Raw genomic sequence first — 18,251 nt, forward strand, 5'->3', positions numbered from 1 at the left:
ATTTAACTAACTTTATTTCAAACCACAGGGAAAAAAAGCCTTTAAGACTTCTTACTATTACCCCCAAACTTATTTTAAAGGTGTCTTTTGATAAGAAAAACTAATCCATTAATCTGAATGACAATTATTACTGTTCTCAAAACTAAACCACTTAAAGAGTCTGGGAGTTCTTATGGAAAAGTTTAAAACTATTATACTTCAAATTAAATGTGAAGGTACTGCATATTGAGTTGCCTTTTTTTTTTCCTCCTATCATTTTTTAATTACTCGTACATTTGCATGAAAATAGGTTCTTTATTTCTTGAAAGCTCATCTGCTCCTGCTGCTTATTCTTCATTGAAGATGTCACATGCAAAGGGTTAGATCTTCAGGTGAGGTAGAAGCAACAGATGTGCTTAGAAGAAAGGAAGTTTTTTTATGCAAATATTATTTTTAATAAAACAGAAGAGGATAAAAAGTGAAAATACATGCTCTGAAAGCAAAATTCCAATATCTCTTCCAGGAGGTACAGATGTCCCTCCAAACAAAAGTAATTTTGAACTTTATAACTGAATATAGAACATGAAAATACAATATAAAACCCTACAGATTCACTAGATCACTGTTTACTCAAAAAAGCCCCCTAATTTGATACTCATGCCCTTACTGTACAATAAGGAAACACAAGTCCCAGGCAGTCAGGTTCATTTAAGCCCTCAAAATAAGACACTTCCTACAAAAAAGTTTCTATTCTTTTATGGTCCTTTCTGAAACAAATGGCTGATATCTACCCGAAGAGAGGCATTTGTATTGTAAAAATCAACCAGTCAAATGCTTATGCCTTAGTGTGAAGAAACCATGAGCAGCCAATACTGAATGAACACGAACTATGAACTACCTATTGGCTCCTCCATGTGCAGATCCAGCTGAAACACAGCGATGCAACACTTTGAGGGAGTTTGCACCACTATGTGCCTGTGTTTTCAAAGAGAACTGAAGGTATTTAACACCATACTTAATATACGACCCCCGCTTCTATTTCTCAATAATGTAGCTTGATTGCAGCTGCCAACACAATTGAGTACATGAAAATAGTAATGAGAGCCTGGGCTGTATTAGAAGTACGAGAAAAGCCATCAAAGACTCACACATTAAAATAAAATTGTTCTGCTTTAAAAGAGCTATTGTGCTCTACCAAATTTTATTGAAGATTAACTGGTCTTCAGATAGCTCTGCCCAGTTAGGTAATAAATGTGGTGGTTATGTTTGACAATCATTGCAATTGCTTGCAGCCTATCTGGGAAGCATCCTGAAGTTCATCACACTCTGGGCACCAGACTGGTGATGACAGTAAATGAGCTGTTATTCATCAGGTATTACAAAACCGTACACAAAAATTTGGCTGTGTAAATAATGTTCTGGAATGACGAAATGGCGCTAATGATTTCCATGGTCAAATCCCCAGTAAATGTAGGGTAAACCAGAGGCAGTGCTGCCTCTCTGCTGAAAGGGGGCACCACTTGATAAGGGAAAGGGAAGGGGAAAGGGAAGGGGAAGGGGAAGGAGGGTTGGGTTTATAACATGAGTCCTACTAAGAAAAATACAGCTCTGTCAAAGCTCCAGAAGTGGCATTTGACCTCACTTCTGCTGGTACAGAAAATGCCACAGAGGCAGAAGCAAGGCCCAGAGAGTATTTCACCTGCAGCCAGGAAAAAGTTACAGTGCACTCAGATAGTCAGATTCAAATCTGCAATACAAATGAATTGCTACTAATAAAAACAAAGCACAGAGTCCCTTTTACATTGTTTTATCCTGTTTAAAAGACAAACATTTGCACACTGCAAGCCTCAAATGGATAAAAGCTACCATGAGAACTTATAAGCCATCTGCTAGCTTCCTAATGAAGCCAGTAACTATTATTGTTTACAGTTGAACACCGGGGGTCATGTGTATTTGCTGTAATGAAAGAATCAATGCACCACTGCAGATGCTAAAAGAGAACTTTTTTTTCCAGACGGCTAATTATAAATACAATAAAATAGCAAATTAAAAAAAATCTGTTCATCTCCATAGAGGAATAGTGCTTGGCACACCAAATACAAAATGCAGCACTGTTGTGTTTTCTAGTAGTCTCCACTTGACAGACTCAGCTTACAGAAACAGAATCACAAAAGTCACTCTTCAATACTTAACAAATAGCTGATCACCAAGGAATGTTTAGCCCCTAATTCTCTAATCTTTACAAACCTCCTACAATATTTAATTGTATTGTTTATCTGAATGTAATGATGAAGTGTGCATGAGCAGGTATCTCTGTTGCTGTTTCACTCTGTTTCTCTTGCTTTAAGAAGACACCATGACATATGAAAACTTGGCTCAGTTGAGCTATTAAAAACATCCTGAAGTTTCTTGGATTTTCAAAAAGTTGGCTGAAGAGAAACTGATACACAGCAGTAATACAATTGATTTCTGGCTTACTATTTCATCAGTCAAACAAAAATACACTTACAAAACTACACAAAAACTTACACGGTAGTATTAATTCCCAACATTTAGCAAAAACAAAGAATGATAAATGATTGGGCCTTTGTACCTGATGGAATTCTTAAATTCACTGAAAACAAGCCATTTGTTTTGAAATCTTGTTAATGGCCTTTATTTGCTGTAAAAAAAAGTATCTTAATTTCAGGAAATCTCCTAAAGCCTGTGAGTCAAGAGAGCTTACTTGCTTTGCTGAGTTGAAACACCGCAAATGACTCCTCGCTGTTCTCTGATACCATCAGGGCCATGGCACAGCCTTCTTGCAGCTCGTACTCTCCTCACTCCACCTACAGCATACGCAGGGTACCTATCTATCATATGGCTAAAATGCAGTATAACATCATAGGTACACGGGTTGCAGTGGACAGGAAAGCTGTATTATTTTAGGCAACAAATCTGTAAACCCATAGGAAAGAAAGGGAACAAGCAATATTCCTCTTTTACAATAATACTTGTAGCAGGTTGTACTCAAGGAGGAAATAAAGCAAGCTGTCAGTGGGAGAATACTGCTTTTTTATTAATTTTGTCTTCATCTTGTAGTGATGGCCAGGGAGAGCTAACACCAGGTAGACCAGAGCAGGCAGAGTTCATTAGTGAGGTCAGAGAGCCCAGAGGAGCATCCCTGTGAGATACCTATTAAGTCTAATGCTTGGCTCCCCTGCTGCAGCCTGCCGTGAGGCTCCTGCACGTCACCCGTCCCCTGCTCCCAGCCCCAGACACCCGCTTTGTTGGATGTGACCGACTGCATGTGGTGCAGGGGCTGGGATCACGAAGGACGGGCCCCACTGCAACCCTTTGCTGCGGCCCCCTCCTCGTCTGATGGCCGCACACCCGCGGCCAGCATGCACGGGCAAACGTGTTGCGTGAACCGCCACACGTCTTCCTGAGGTATGCACGTACCACGAGCGAGCGGCCTGAGACGTCGGGTAAAGACAAGATGGAGGGACCTGCTGAGCATCCAAAGCTTTGCTTTGCTTTGCTTTGGCAGACCTGGCTGGACCCCTCCAGAGAAAATCAGTGAAAGAGCCGAGTGACTGGAGTACAGAAGAGGATGAGGAGGATAATTTAGTTTCAGTTCCTACTCTGACAACGTTTCCATCTTTGTGGACTTAAGTGAATAACTTAATTTATATGTCTTAATTCTCTGTTTCATAAAATGTCTGAGAGAATACTTTCTTCACTAAACCACAGGCAAATGTGTATGAATATACTTGCTTCCCCAAATTACAGGGGAGTTGCAAGAATTAATCAGTTAATGTTTGCAAAGTGCTTTGAAAGCAGAAAGCACTCTATAAATGCTAATTATTAAATCAAAGGTTTATCTGACTTTATTACTAAACCACTAATAAAATAAGTTACATAGCTGTTGCAGGTTGGAAAAGGCACTTTTACTGTCTAAAAGATATAAAGGTTTTAATTAGCAAATGTTTTGAAAGCGCTTTGCTGAGGAAAAAAATGCTAACTGTTAATAAAGGCTTTCCCTAATGAAAACGGCTACAAAATATGAACTCCTGGATGCTCCTGCAACTTCTGCATATATTATCTAAAGTTTTGTCCCATGACAACAATATTTTTATTTGAGGCACAATTTTTGTAATTTTGATGAAAAAAATTGTGGTTATGTTTGTCAGATAAATGTTCAGATGCAGCAAGAGATTAAAGGTATCATTCTTAGCAGAGAATAGCAAAACCTAATGTATTGTCAAATTATACGTATACACACATACCCTTATTTTTGCTATTTAACTTAAACTTGTATTTTGCTAAGCTTCCAAGCTTCTGCTAATTTACAAGGTTCATCTCTTCCAAATGCTCTACTGTACCTGCACATATGTGACCTCTTAGCCACACGTTACCTTAAAGTCTAAGCATGCAAACAGATTTTAATGTTATGCATAGGCAGGTAGAAAAACTGAATTCTGAAGGTGCCTCAAGCTTCTGAAACACTGTGGATCTTTAGGTTCACATAGTTTCATCCTGCCAGGAGAAACCTTTTGTTCACCTGTTTGTGACACTTGTTTCCCCTCTGGATTTAATAATATAAACCTGGGTATAATAATAGGAACATGTTGATTTACTAATATGAGTATAATAATAAATGTATTAACATAATTGGCTCTGATTCATCCCCGTCCTCCATACATTTTAGACATAAACTTGCTTTTAGAGCCTTCCAGAATCATATCATTCTAATTTCAAAATTATCAGATGGTAATCAGTATTTCTCAAGTGCCAAGGCTAGTGGTTTGAAATGAAGTTTGAAAGTAGACCTCGATAGGCTTAGTACCTGTTGTAATGTCTGCCTGTGGCTGTAGAAAACATGAAACCTTGAGCAATAAGAAAAGTCCTATTAATCTGCTTTGCTGAGAGGGGAGAGGCATGCCGGCATTCTCCCTACTTAAAACTGTGCTGATGGCAGGAGGATGAGGATGCAGTCAGCCAGGCAGAAGCTACCCGTTTCCACGGTCCAGGAGACAAAATACCTTGTGCTGTCCTTAGTGCTCCCAGCAGGAAGGAGAGGTCCAGGTGTTGCTCCTACAGAAACCAAAGGGGTCTGCTGCTTTCCGATGTCACAGACCGGTGGCTCCAAAAGGTCCCTCTCAAACACCCCCAGGGGGGAGGTGGTAGTATGTGTTCATTAATTTGAGCCATAAATCACAATTTCATATGGCAGGAAAATGTCCAGAAGATGATATGCTACAGCAAGGGGTTATGTCCGTTTCTGTGCTCTTACTATAGCTCTTCCAGGCAGATGGGGAGAGTCAGAGCAGCAGCAGGAGTGATAAACCTTTATCACTGCATCGATTTGTCAAGCTGTCCCTGAAGGAAAGATGACTGAGATTTTTTGGAAAGGGGACAGGGTTCAGGGCTGAGGACAGGAAGGGCTGTCTAGGAATAGATGGGAAATGAAATGTGTTCAGGAGACTTGTTAAAATGTCAAAGGGGTCCTTAGCAGGAGAAACTCAAGATTACTCAATGGCCAGGGTTTTTTGAGCGTGTTTTCTTGGGTTGCAAATTTACCTTATAAAAACACAATTATGATAACTTTATGAAACAATTCCAGACTAACTAATAAACAGATAGTAAAATTATTTTGTAGGTAGTCTAAAATTACACATTGTGAAATAAGGTACCAATGACACAAAGCAAGAGCAGCAGTGCTGAAGTAAGGTCTTGAATGGTATTTTTGTTGTATTACTATTAGCCCTTATTTTTAAAAATTATAGGAAATTGTGTGGCCTTTCTGCAGAAAGTTTATGGATTTTAAGATTAATGGATTGTATAAGATTAGACTAAAAATTGTGACAAAATGAAAATAATCCCTTTTCTATCTTTAATGCTACATTAATTAAATCAAAATGGAGCCTGGTAAATTAAAGTTATATACAAATCCTTGTTTGGAAAAACTTAAAATGTATGTGTGAGAGACTGAAGGAGTTAATGTCTCAAACACTGTGGTGGGGCAAGTTCTGCATAACAAGTAACTCTGCCTAGCAAGGAACCCCAGGTGAAAACAAGCCGACCAGACCAGCGGGGGAGGCCGTGCGTGCGGGAGGGCGCACAGCTCCCTGTTCTGGTAATGCTGTTCTGATGTGCTGAGCAGGGCAGCTCACCATGTGTGGCCAAAGATGATGGCTGCAGGGAAGGGGAAGCTACGACCCCCAAGCCCACGGCCCAAAGGCTACCTAATTAGCCTAATGAGTTTGAGTGCCTGCCCAAAGGAGAGGCAAGGATGATAAAAGGACACAAGCTGAAGCCCCATGGGCGCAAGCCCACTGGAACTGGACCCCTCGGTTGACTGGACCAATGCTGGATCCAGGACCGGTGAAATCTTTCTCTTTTCTCTCTCTCTCTCTTTTTTTTTACCCTGATCCCTACACCTCATCCCTTTAGACATAAACCGTTGACCGAGTCTGGGACTAGGAGTGGATCCAGCTGCCCCTGGGGGGACTAGGAGTGGATCCAGCTGCCCCTGGGCTCCTCTCTGAGAAGTCTAGAAGGCCAGGGGGTCCGCTCTGAACCTCGTGACTCAACGGGAGGGATCTCCTTACTGTCCTCCCTGAACTGATTCCCAGAGAAGCAAGGCCTGTAGTGTATGTTTGGTCATGTACGGTTAGCACGTTACACTGTTTACTGACGTAGTTTCATGCCAATTTTTCTTGTGAGCAAATAAAAATTGAGTTTGTGAGTTAAAGGATCCCTGGTGTCGTTTCACCTTAACCCTGACCTGGGAATCAGCAAACCTGAGTCATCGTCCTGAGAAATTGGGATGTGACAGTATCTCAACTCCCATAGAATAATTTTGATGGCATCTGTCGTGGTTTAACCCCAGCCAGTAACTAAGCACCACGCAGCCGCTCACTCACTCCCCCCCCATCCAGTGGGATGGGGAGAAAATCGGGAAAAGAAGTAAAACTCGTGGGTTGAGATAAGAACGGTTTAATAGAACAGAAAAGAAGAAACTAATAATGATAATGATAACACTAATAAAATGACAACAGTACTAATAAAAGGATTGGAATGTACAAATGATGCGCAGGGCAATTGCTCACCACCCGCCGACCGACACCCAGCCAGTCCCCGAGCCGCGATTCCCTGCCCCCCCCCCACTTCCCAGTTCCTAAACTAGATGGGACGTCCCATGGTATGGAATACACTGTTGGCCAGTTTGGGTCAGGTGCCCTGGCTGGGCATGAGAAGCTGAAAAATCCTTGACTCTAGTCTAAACACTACTGAGCAACAACTGAAAACATCAGTGTTATCAACATTCTTCACATACTGAACTCAAAACATAGCACTGTACCAGCTACTAGGAAGACAGTTAACTACATCCCAGCTGAAACCAGGACAGCATCAGAGCTCAAAAAGACAGGTCTACCTTCAGTCCTGTATTTTGACTTTGTGTAGTTCAGCTTTTCACATTCTGCTATCACCAGTGGTATTGGTCGATTCACAGATGGTAACAACAGAATTAGAAATAATGCAGAAAAAAAGCAGACATGCTCAAGAAATGCTTCTGTCTTGTAGCTGGCGAAAAGGCACATTAAGTATTAAAAAATGATGCTGATGAAATACTTCCTGCTCTGACAGTAAATTGTGAAAAAACAGGTGTGATGGCACTGGGACAGGCATTAGAGCTTTGGAGTATGATGGCCAAAAGTAAACAAGATGGGTTTCAATAGGAAAAACAAAATCATGTATCTGGGAAACAAGTATACAGGTTATCTTTAGGGGACGGTGGCCTTAGTCCTGGGAATCCCTGTCACAGAAGAGCTTAGGTTACAGTAGCAATCCTTGGACACAAGACCCAGTGAGGTGCTGTGGCAGAAGGAGTTAATCTAATCTATGACCAAAAAACTGTGGAAATTATAGAAGTGGATAGATGCCACATATCCCTATATTTGGCATTAGTGTGACTATTGCTAGGGAGTTAGTTCTATTTCTGATATTTCAAACTGAAGAAAGATCTCCTTTAATTGCAGTGGAGTCAGAGAAGAGAAATGAAAATGATTAAGGGACAGGGAAGTGAGCTTTATAGTGAAAACTTACCAAAGAGGAGATTAAGAAGTGATTTGATCATATTATATACATTTGCAAAATAGAAATAGCAGTTTCCACTTGTGCAAGATGAAATTTAAACACATCTGATAAAATACAAGAATGAAGAATTCTGACGTGGAAATGTTTACCTCTTTTCTATAGCAATACTTAATTCTGCTATGTATAGAGCACCAAAATTAAAATCCAATATTTGAAGAGGATCCAAAAATTGCCTGCTTGACTTGCTTCAACCAAAAATTCAACAGTTACTAACATTCAGTTCTTTGGGTTTCCTGCAATCATTTGAAGGCAACATTTTTTCTGTTTGGTTTGGTATTCCATTATCCCCACTCACTTTAGCAATGTAGTTTTCTTCTTACCTGCTACATGTTTGCTTTCAAGAAAGTCTGCTCCTGTGACTTGTCCCAGAACAATTTGCTTATATAGGTACACAGATTAAAGATATGCATAAGCCTAGCAACGCATTGAGACAATCTCACATATCGGAAATCATATGTCACAATCCATGTAGATGATATCCCAGTGCTGGTCAGGAAAAGCAAGGCTTCGCAGAGGTTAAGAAGCCCTGTCATACCCTGGAATTGACACTGTTTGCCCTGTACCCAGCTAGATGGCATTTGGAATAGGGGATCATGTTAAAGATTTAAATCATTGGACTATGTCATGGTTTAACCCCAGCCAGCAACTAAGCACCATGCAGCTGCTCTATCACTCCCCCTCCTCAACTGGACAGGGGAGAGAAAATACAACAAAAGGCTTGTCGGTCAAGATAAGGACAGGGAGAGATCACTCACCAATTACCATCACGTAATGGTAATCAAATAAATCAATGGGAATCAAAACCAGATTCAACTTGGGGAAAAAATTAATTTATTACCAATCAAATCAGAGTATGATAATGAGAAATAAAACTAAATCTTAAAACACCTTCCCCCCACCCCTCCCTTCTTCCTGGGCACAACTTTACTCCTGAATTCTCTACCTCCTCCCCACCAGTAGTCCAGGGGGACGGGGCATGGGGGTTATGGTCAGTTCATCACACATTGTCTCTGCTGCTCCTTCCTCCTCAGGGGCAGGACTCCTCACACTCTTCCCCTGCTCCAGTCTGGGGTCCCTCCCACAGGAGACAGTCCTCCACAAACTTCTCCAATGTGGGTCCTTCCCACGGGCTGTGGTTCTTCATGAACTGCTCCAGCATTGGTCCCTTCCATGGACTGCAGTCCTTCAGGAGCACACTGCTCCAGCGTGGGTCCCCCATGGGGTCACAAGTCCTGCCAGAAAACCTGCTCTGGGAGCTCCTCTCTCCACAGATCCACAGGTCCTGCCAGGAGCCTGCTCCAGCGCGGGCTTCCCACAGGGTCACAGCCTCCTTCGGGAACCCACCTGTTCTGGCGTGGGGTCCTCCACGGGCTGCAGGTGGATATCTGCTCCACCGTGGACCTCCATGGGCTGCAGGGGGACAGCCTGCCTCACCGTGGTCTTCCCCACGGGCTGCAGGGGATTCTCTGCTCATGCGCCTGGAGCATCTCCTCCCCCTCCTTCTTCACTGATCTGGGGGTCTGCAGGGCTGTTTCTCTCACATGTTCTCACTCCTCTCTCCAGCTGCAGTTGCAGCTGTGCAGGTTCCCCCTCCCCTTCTTAAATATGTTATCCCAGAGGCACTACCACCATCACTGATGGACACAGCCTTGGCCAGCGGGAGGGACATCTTGGAGCCGGCTGGCATTGGCTCTGTTGGACATGGGGGAAGCTTCGAGCAGCTTCTCACAGAAGCTCCCCCTGTAGCCCCCCCCTGCTACGAAAACCTTGCCATGCAAACCCAATACAGACTAACAGGACTTCACTTGGTGCTGCAAAAGTATCAACTGTCAGGTAAAGCAGCAGAGAAAACAAAGTTTTGACATGCTCATTATGGGTTGTCTTTTATCCATTGTTGTTTGGCTTTGGGGTTTTTTGCTATTTCTTAGTTTTCTGCCGGTCCTTCAGTTCAGTATTTGACATTGTTTCAAAAAATATGACATGACAAGACATCATAATTATCCTGTCATGATGATTTGGTATATTTGAACATATGAATCCTCTGTAAATAAAGTGGAGGGATATGAAAAAGAATTTTAGCTCTGCAGTCTGGGTTAAGGCCTTTGATTTTACTTTGATTTGGAAATGTCATGGTTCGATGCAAGCTCACCAGAGTGAGTTTAATGGATTAGAATATGTTATTAAAATGAGATTGCTGGAGAAGTGTATTCCACAGATGTGGAATACTGAGAAGGGAGATTAAACAAAATGACTGGTGAAAAGCCTCCGCTGCAATTAAAGGCAGTGTACGCTAGTTTTTCTTTCTTACCTTACAGGATAAAGGGCAGGAGTAGCACTACAGGTTCACTACAACAGACAAGTTTTCTCTATTTTTAGCTTTTCTTTCATTTATGTTGATAGATCAAGAAAGATCTCTTAAAGATACATACAGAAAAGCATTAATCTTTCATGTGGTGTTACGGACACAAAATGTGCATGTATGTGCTTTTGAGAATTTTTTAATGTTCTTTTTGAGATTTTTTTTCCTGAAACATTATTTCCATGAAGTAAATCCTTGATTCAAGAAAACCTCTTTTCATAAACAACTCCTTACTTTCCTCTCCCCTGCCCCAGTGTTATTTCTTTGCCTCCTCTTACCAAAACAAAACAAAAGCTTGTATTACCTTGCTCATGATCTATGAAAACCACCTAAAACTTTAAATATATGGATTTAATTGGTCAGATCTTTGCTTTCTCTTAACAGCATCTCGGCGCCTGTGATTAGTGATGTTACATGTAACTTGAGAACAGCTCTCTCCCTGCAAATAGTGGAGAAGGCAGACCGATTCCAGGGGTGACAACAGCTCTCCACCTCCAGTTCCCGCTTCTTCTTCTTCCAGCTCTCACTGGATGGAGCTGCTGTTGTGGCTATTGGTGCTGTTTTGAGGCCACTGAAGGACGTGCAGCATATTCACCTCCACTCGGAGCCCTTCCCGAGCAGAATCCAGGGGCAAGCACTCCTGTTTTGGCTTTGACCCTATTTTTCTGTCTCACAAGAATCGGATGGTTTGAGTTGCAACCCCAGCCACTGACTCCAACAGCAGATGTCACTGTCGGCACCGCGGTCCTTTGCCAGCTGATCACAGCAACACGGGTATGGAGGCGACTACAGCCACTAACAAGACGTTTCCACAGAGTGGGGATGTGGGATGCTCCGGAGAAGGGACCACCATGGTTGATACAGGTACGACAGCACACCTTGGGGAGCGCAGCTGGGAAACACACCAGCTCCATGGAGTAAGCCAGGTCTGTCAGTGTTAGCTCTGCTGCTGCCCCGGCCCTGGCAGATCAGAGCTGACAGCTGCGGAGCAAAGGGAGCGTCAGAGGGAGCAGGTGTAAGAAGAAAGGAGGTGGGAAGGGGAAGGCAAGAAAAAGAGCAGGAACCAGCACCTGCCATGGAAAAAGGTGACACTACCTTTCCTGCCCCCACCCCCATCAGTCACATCATCAAAAATGACTGTGAATCTTGCTTTTAAGTATATGGGGTAAAACTAGATGGAAGCTGTACAACTACTGGTGGGGGGGGAAGCGAGTGAGCGGCTGCGTGGTGCTTAGTTGCTGGCTGGGGTTAAACCATGACAACTACCAGCCCGTGTTCCGCTACATTTTGAAGATACACTCCACTTTATTTCCTCAGGTTAAAAGGCCTAATTCTGCAACCTGAAAAAAAGCCCAAACTAATTGTTTCTTGAGTTCCTGGAGTAGGAAGCAGGCTGCCACGTAAGAGTATCGTACTTCTTTCACATTTGTTATGTTCTGAAAAAAATGTATCAATGGTTAAGTAATCAGAGAGTTTCTGAGCTAGTGTTTGAAAACACCATTTTTCTTCTTTGTAGAAAAGAATACTTTTATTTGTTTCTATTGCTGAAGGTGGCATGTTGAGTTGTACAAGCATGTATTAATGCTTCCATAGAAGAACCAAGGTCTTTTGTGCGTGATGACATCCATGATACCACTGAAGGCTGCAGAGACCGCAGTCCTGAGGAGGTTTCTTTCTTGTTCTGATTGTCTAGTGAGACTAAAGGCAAAGCAGCACTTATTCTGAACACCTGGCTGCTTGCTTGCAGGGGCACCTCTGGCCTGGAGTTCAAGAAGCCAGTTTGCAGTGCAGTAGTTTCTTTGTTTTGGTATGTTTGTATTATGTGGCACACTTCTGTGTTCTTTAAAGATGTAGAGAAATGGGCAAATGGGAACCTCATGAAGTTCAACACAGAGAAATGCAATGTCCTGCACCTGGGGAGGAATAACCTCACACACTAGTACGCTGTCCAGGCTAACTGGCTGGAAAGCAGCTTTGCAGAAAAAGACCTGGGGGTCCTGGCGGGCAAAAAGCTGACCATGAGCCAGCAAAGTGCCCTTGCAGCAAAGGCAGCCAGCAGCATCCTAGATTAGTCGTATTGCCGAGGTGACCCTTGGTGATCCAAGGTGATCGAGGGAGGTGATCCTTGCCCTCTACTCAGCACTGGTGAGGCCACAGCTGGCGTGCTGAGTCCAGTTCTGAGCTTCCCCATACAAGAGACATGGACATGACATACTGAAGAGCCCAACAAAGGGCCACAAGGACTATTAAGGGACTGGAGCACCTCACATATGAGGAAAGGCTGAGAGAGCTGGGACTGTTCAGCCTGGAGAAGGCTCAGGGGTATCTCATCAATACATATAAATACCTGAAGGGAAGCTGCAAAGAAGGTGGAGCCAGGCTCTTTTCAGTGGTGTACAGTGACAGAACCAGAGGCAATAGGTGCAAAATTAAACAAGAAGGTTCCCTCCGAACATCAGGAAACACTTTTTTTCCTGTGAGGGTAACCAAGCACTGGAGCAGGTTGCCCTGAGAGGTTGTGGAATCTCCATCCTTGGAGATATTAAAAAACTGTCTGGACGTGGTCCTGGACAACTGTCTCTAGGTTGTCCTGCTTAACCAGGGGGGTTTGAATAAGATGACTTCCAGAGGCCCCTTCCAACTTCAACCATCATGTGATTCCTTTGGTGTAAGCATCAGCTGTGTATCCCTTGGCTTTACATTTACACCTTTACAGAACAGGTCATTATCAGCAGCAGCTCTGACATTTCATAGTCTGAGGATTATGTTTTAATACTTAAATTTTGCAGAATTTGCCTAGCTTCAAATTATTCTGAATTCTTGTTCAGTGTAATCTTTTTATGCTGTTGGAAAATACACTTTATTAGTGTATTTCATTTATGAACACACAAGTACAGCTAACTGAAATTTATGCTTTTGTTATGTTTCTCCACCAAGAAGCTCAAAGGAGGGAGCTGTTGAAATATTGTCATGTGTCTTATATGTGGACACAAGCATTTCATAACATATGCTTGACCATATGGAATTGATAACTTCTATACACATTTTACCTGGGAATGAGATACTGAATAAAAGGAATTTTTGTATGGATTATAATCTTTTCCTTGTGATAAGAAAGCTTACCCCAAGTATTTCTGAGACCACATACTGAAATAATAAAAATGACACAATGCAGTTCAACAAAATTAGCTCAGGAGCTGAAAGCATCCTATGTTCTAATCCCTATCCTATTTCATTTAGGTATTTTTTACTCCATCAAGTCACTTAACGCTTTTTTTTTTTTTATGTCCACTGCAAGGTGGACATAATAATATCATGCTGTGTTCTTCAAATTTTTTCAGTCCTCTAAAAAGTGCTAACATTAGGATTCTAGGTTTTGGACAACCAGACTAGAATGAAAATTGCCATGGGATGATTCATACAATTCAGCAACATCTCTAGCAGTCTAGAAGTGCTAAATCTTGGTATTGATGCATCAGTCCCATTTTTGCTATAAATTTGCACAGATTCAGGTTTTATTTTTGCAGCATGGTTTTTAGTCTCTGTTAGCAATAAGATAGGATTGAGGTTCCTTTGATGTTGCCCAGGACAGATGTCGAAGTACTTTGCATTCATGCAAAGAAACTTTACTTTTTTGAGGGGAAAGAAGAGATGAAAAGTCAGTAAAGAGAAAGAAGCATTTTTTTTTTCATATTATAGTTTAGCAGGTTCCTGCTGGTTTTGTGTTTCAAATAAGATCTTCCATTTGTTAGAAGAAAGGTTCCCTAAGCCTCTCCATCAGTCAGAGGATTATTTTTTTTCATCATTCAGGTGTGTTAAATACTCGATTAGTCCAGTCTACTTCATTTACTGCACTGCGTTTCTGAAAGTACATGGATGATACAGAGAAGAAACGTACTTCACGATGTTGTTGCTAAAACATTCCTTTTTGTATTTCATCTGTTGCCGCGGCTTAGATACAACACAGCAGACATACATTAAATGCCTTCTTCTGGCTGTGGTGGGAGCACTTACTCCTTGCACCCATAAAGAGGGACTGTTAAAAGCATTAGTTCTGTAAACCTGTGCACTTGTATGATGCTTGATGGAGTATCTTAAATACTTGAAGAAATTAATTGCTCTTCTCCACCAATGCAGTTGTTATTGAAAAACTCCCTCATTCTTCCCTCCCTGCTGATCAACAGAAACCCTCTATTGCTGGCCTACTTCTGTCTCACACGTAGCCAAAAGAGAAGACCAGGCTCTTCGGAACCTTCTTGGCTGAAGGTGCTTTTGTGGTTCTCCAAAGCCATTAGACAGCAGTGAATAGACACTGCAATTCCATAGATATGATGAAACGTAGGAAAGTTAAATTTGTGTGTACAAGTATCAGAGATACATTAAAAAAAATACAGCAAGACTGTTTCTATGGGAGGTGTAACACCAAGCCAACATACCAAGGCTGCATCAAGAAATTCTGCGGGAATATGCCTCAGAGGCTAATCTGGACCTCATCAATCCTAGGGTTTTTGGAAAAACCAAAATTCCCCATCTTCTTTTTCCTTTGTCCACAGAAACATCAGCAGTATGAATCAGAGTTAACAGAACTGAATACTAAGTTAATTTAATGAGTGGTTTGGGGTGAGTTTGAGATTTTACCATGAAAACATTATTCACATTTCCATAGTTAGGCTTGAGGCAAAGCTCTTACCACACCAATTCCATTCTACCTACCCTAAACTTTTAATCAGACTAACAATCAGTTAAAACTGTTCAGTGTGCTTATTTTCAGATTTGTAGGATTAGAATTATGTCTGCAAGGACTCGAAATGTGTAATTGCTCATTACTTTCTTCTATGCATGCCTGAAGGCAAAAATAAGGCCAAAATTCTGAGAAAAGCTAGTATATATTTGTTTGAAGCAGAACCTGGTATGGTCTTTTTCACTGATACTCTAGGAAGTCTTTGTAGGACATCCTATTTTAGCAGCAAGCTGTCCAAATGAATGTAAGTGGAAAGAGTAGGCTTTGGAGTAACGAGAAAAGCTGAATGAACATAAACATTATCTGGCTCCATTGCTTCTGCAGAGCTTCATCATAAATTCAACCAGAAACAATATTATTCAAAGATCTTTTACTCTCAGATGTATACATGCATCAGAAGCTGACAATAGTAAAAGTAGCACTTTTCTTCCTTTCCTCCCTCATGCATGTACACTGTTTTTCTTTACAGGCCTTTTTAAACCGTTCTTACAATTAAAAATCTCACTGCATAAAGGAGTCCTACTTTTGGTATGGGTTTTTTTGGAAAACATAGCTGTCAGATAAAATTCACTGTTGTTAAATAAACAAATATTTATAATGCTGAAAATACTATTTTTAGAGTTCTACAGTAGCTATATGTGAGGGAAGTCAGACTTGTCCATATTTGGTGGTTTAAGTGTCTAAAAAACCCCAACATAACCAATATATATTTTCAAACATTTTTGTCAGATGTTTTTAGAAATTAATTCTGTCACCATACTTCATAATTCATTCTGCAATGGAGACTGAACTATGCAGATTTTCAGGGAGACAGCTGCAGCTCTTGATTCAGAGCCACTTGTGGATAGTACAAGTTAGAGTTGTAACAGCTGTAAATTTCTTCAGGAACGTCACTCTAGCGGATCATCAAGTTAAGGGAGTCTTTTGTTATGGAAGGGCTTTTTTTGATCACAGTCAGTCCCAAGAACAGATTTACTGTGAAAAAAGAAGCAAGCAGGGAGTATCAGGAGATTAACTACACTAGTACAGACTGGAGTAGGGTATGCTTCTTGTTATGTGACAGGCCGCAACTATTTGCCTTTGTAGAACCCCTTCCTCGATTCAGCCACTTCCACACTTGTGTTTCAAATTTTCACACAGACATGTTTTCTCCTAGCTGGTAACAGTAAGCACAAAGGACACAAAATAGTTATAATTCCCCTTAACTCAGTCCTTTAACTATGTACTGCTTATAATGTGAACTTCTCCAGAACAGTTAAACGTACATATGCAAAGCAAAAGAGAGGAACAATTAGCTCCTTTTCATTCAGCATATCTTGTTATTTATCATACTTACTGATAAATACTTAAGTCATGCCATAGCTACATTGTTCTGTGCTTTTGGACAACTCCTTCGTATGCACCCTTCTGTGTTTTGAATAAAGCACGCTTACATCTTCTGAACTATGCTGTCTTATGCAATTAAGCCAAACAATCTGTGGTATGCTGTCAGCTGACAATGTCAGCACAAAATGCTAGGCAGGTTATCAGTTGAGATGTAGAAGGTATACTTGCAAAACTACTTTTAGTTAAAATTTATAGCATATTTTAGGATAAAAAGGATCATTATGAACATCTGTTCTGCCTTCCTTTATTGGACATGTGAAAAAATATTAAAGCATAGTGGAAGAAATTATTTTCTACCAGTCCAAATTGCAAAACTGCAAAAACCAAGAGGATAATTGGATTCTGTTTTGTACAACAATAGCAGTCCTTCAAAAAGCTAAATGTTCTCACTGGTAATACTAAAGGTCTGGCATTTATTTACACAAATATTACCTACTTTTTGTCACTCTGGCTTCAAATATTGTCATTCCTAAGTAGTCCTAAACAGGCATTGTGGACTGTAAACTCTAAATATAAATACAAACACAATGAAGTACTCGAACAATGGAAAATGGAGGGAGGAAGGGGAGATCCTAACACTTACCATGCAACAGTTTATATTTAAGTGTAAGCACATTTGTACATGCACACACAAGCATATATATATAGAAATTAGACAATTACGCAGTGATCTTAGTGTATTTATTTCCAAAAATGAAGAACTGCAATTTTGATCTATTTGTGCAAATGAAAATATTGATGTTTTCTGATAAGAAGTTTTACCCTGGTAAAGATGGTTATAAATCAGATCCACATCCATGTGGATCTCATCTGACCCATAAACAAAGATGTGGTTCTGACTGCCTTGGTGGTGACATAGAATAGGAATTAGGTATTACCTCAGGTGCCATAATTAATTTCAGGGAAAGTATTGACATAAATGAGGTTTCAGTTTTGTCTTGGTATTACAGCTTTTCTAATCCCATGCTTTCTTTTGTGTGGATTATTTAGGGGGTAGGAGTACAGGAGTGCTGCTGTATAACAGGCCTGCTTTTTCAGGATGAAAAAGGCTGTATCATTATGAAAGCTCCTTGTTAATGCCAAAGTAACTGGCAGCTAGTTTCAGAAAGAAAAGTATATCCTCTATAGCTTTTTATCAACTTACATAACAAAATGTCCTATTGATAACTCAAACTGAACTTTAAAAGGGAAAAGGAAATCCAGTTTATCCTGTCCCACAACTGCCACATGTACTTTCTCACTGTAGGATGTCATCTATAAACAAGTTTATAAAATTAGAGTAGACTATTTAAAAGGACACAAATGTAAATGGATAGTAAAAGTGCCTTTTTACACTGATGGAAAACAAGACTGGACTTTATAAATCAATCAGCTCATTGAAACTTAATATTCTCAATGAAAATAAATGAGTCTGTCACTTTAATAGGCAATGATCCTGTTGCTTTCCCTAAGCAGCTGAACTCTTACAGATATCCAGGAGTTAGAATGGCTCAGTTTTTCTCCACTGTTAACCACCAGGGCCTTACTTCATGTATGTAGTTTCACTGCACATTACCTTAATGCAACAGACGTAAAATAAAATCTTCGAGATAGCCTGGAGCTCAACATACAGGTATTTCAGGGAGGCATACAAGCCATTTGCAG

The 18,251-nt window shown here is 41.0% G+C and overlaps 1 protein-coding gene and 1 long non-coding RNA gene across 3 annotated transcripts in view; one reads left to right on the forward strand and one right to left on the reverse strand.

Moving 5' to 3' along the window:
* The window catches only part of LOC138686148 (uncharacterized), a 33,115-nt gene extending 21,551 nt beyond the window's left edge, over window positions 1-11,564 (forward strand). The window contains exon 3 of one of the 2 annotated variants that reach the window (XR_011325508.1): window positions 10,865-11,564. This is a non-coding gene — a long non-coding RNA (uncharacterized lncRNA). Of the gene's footprint in view, window positions 1-3,060; window positions 6,377-10,864 lie in introns of those variants that run through there. The other variant, XR_011325506.1, reaches the window with a different exon arrangement.
* The window catches only part of DCTD (dCMP deaminase), a 63,857-nt gene that overhangs the window by 43,488 nt on the left and 2,118 nt on the right, over window positions 1-18,251 (reverse strand). Inside the window, exon 3 of the mRNA XM_069787740.1 lies at window positions 2,705-2,807. Coding sequence (XP_069643841.1) covers window positions 2,705-2,807 — 103 coding nt within the window. The remainder of the gene's footprint in view (window positions 1-2,704; window positions 2,808-18,251) is intronic.

The sequence above is a fragment of the Haliaeetus albicilla genome, chromosome 1 (assembly GCF_947461875.1).
Source record: "Haliaeetus albicilla chromosome 1, bHalAlb1.1, whole genome shotgun sequence".
In the NCBI taxonomy this organism is placed as follows: domain Eukaryota; kingdom Metazoa; phylum Chordata; class Aves; order Accipitriformes; family Accipitridae; genus Haliaeetus; species Haliaeetus albicilla.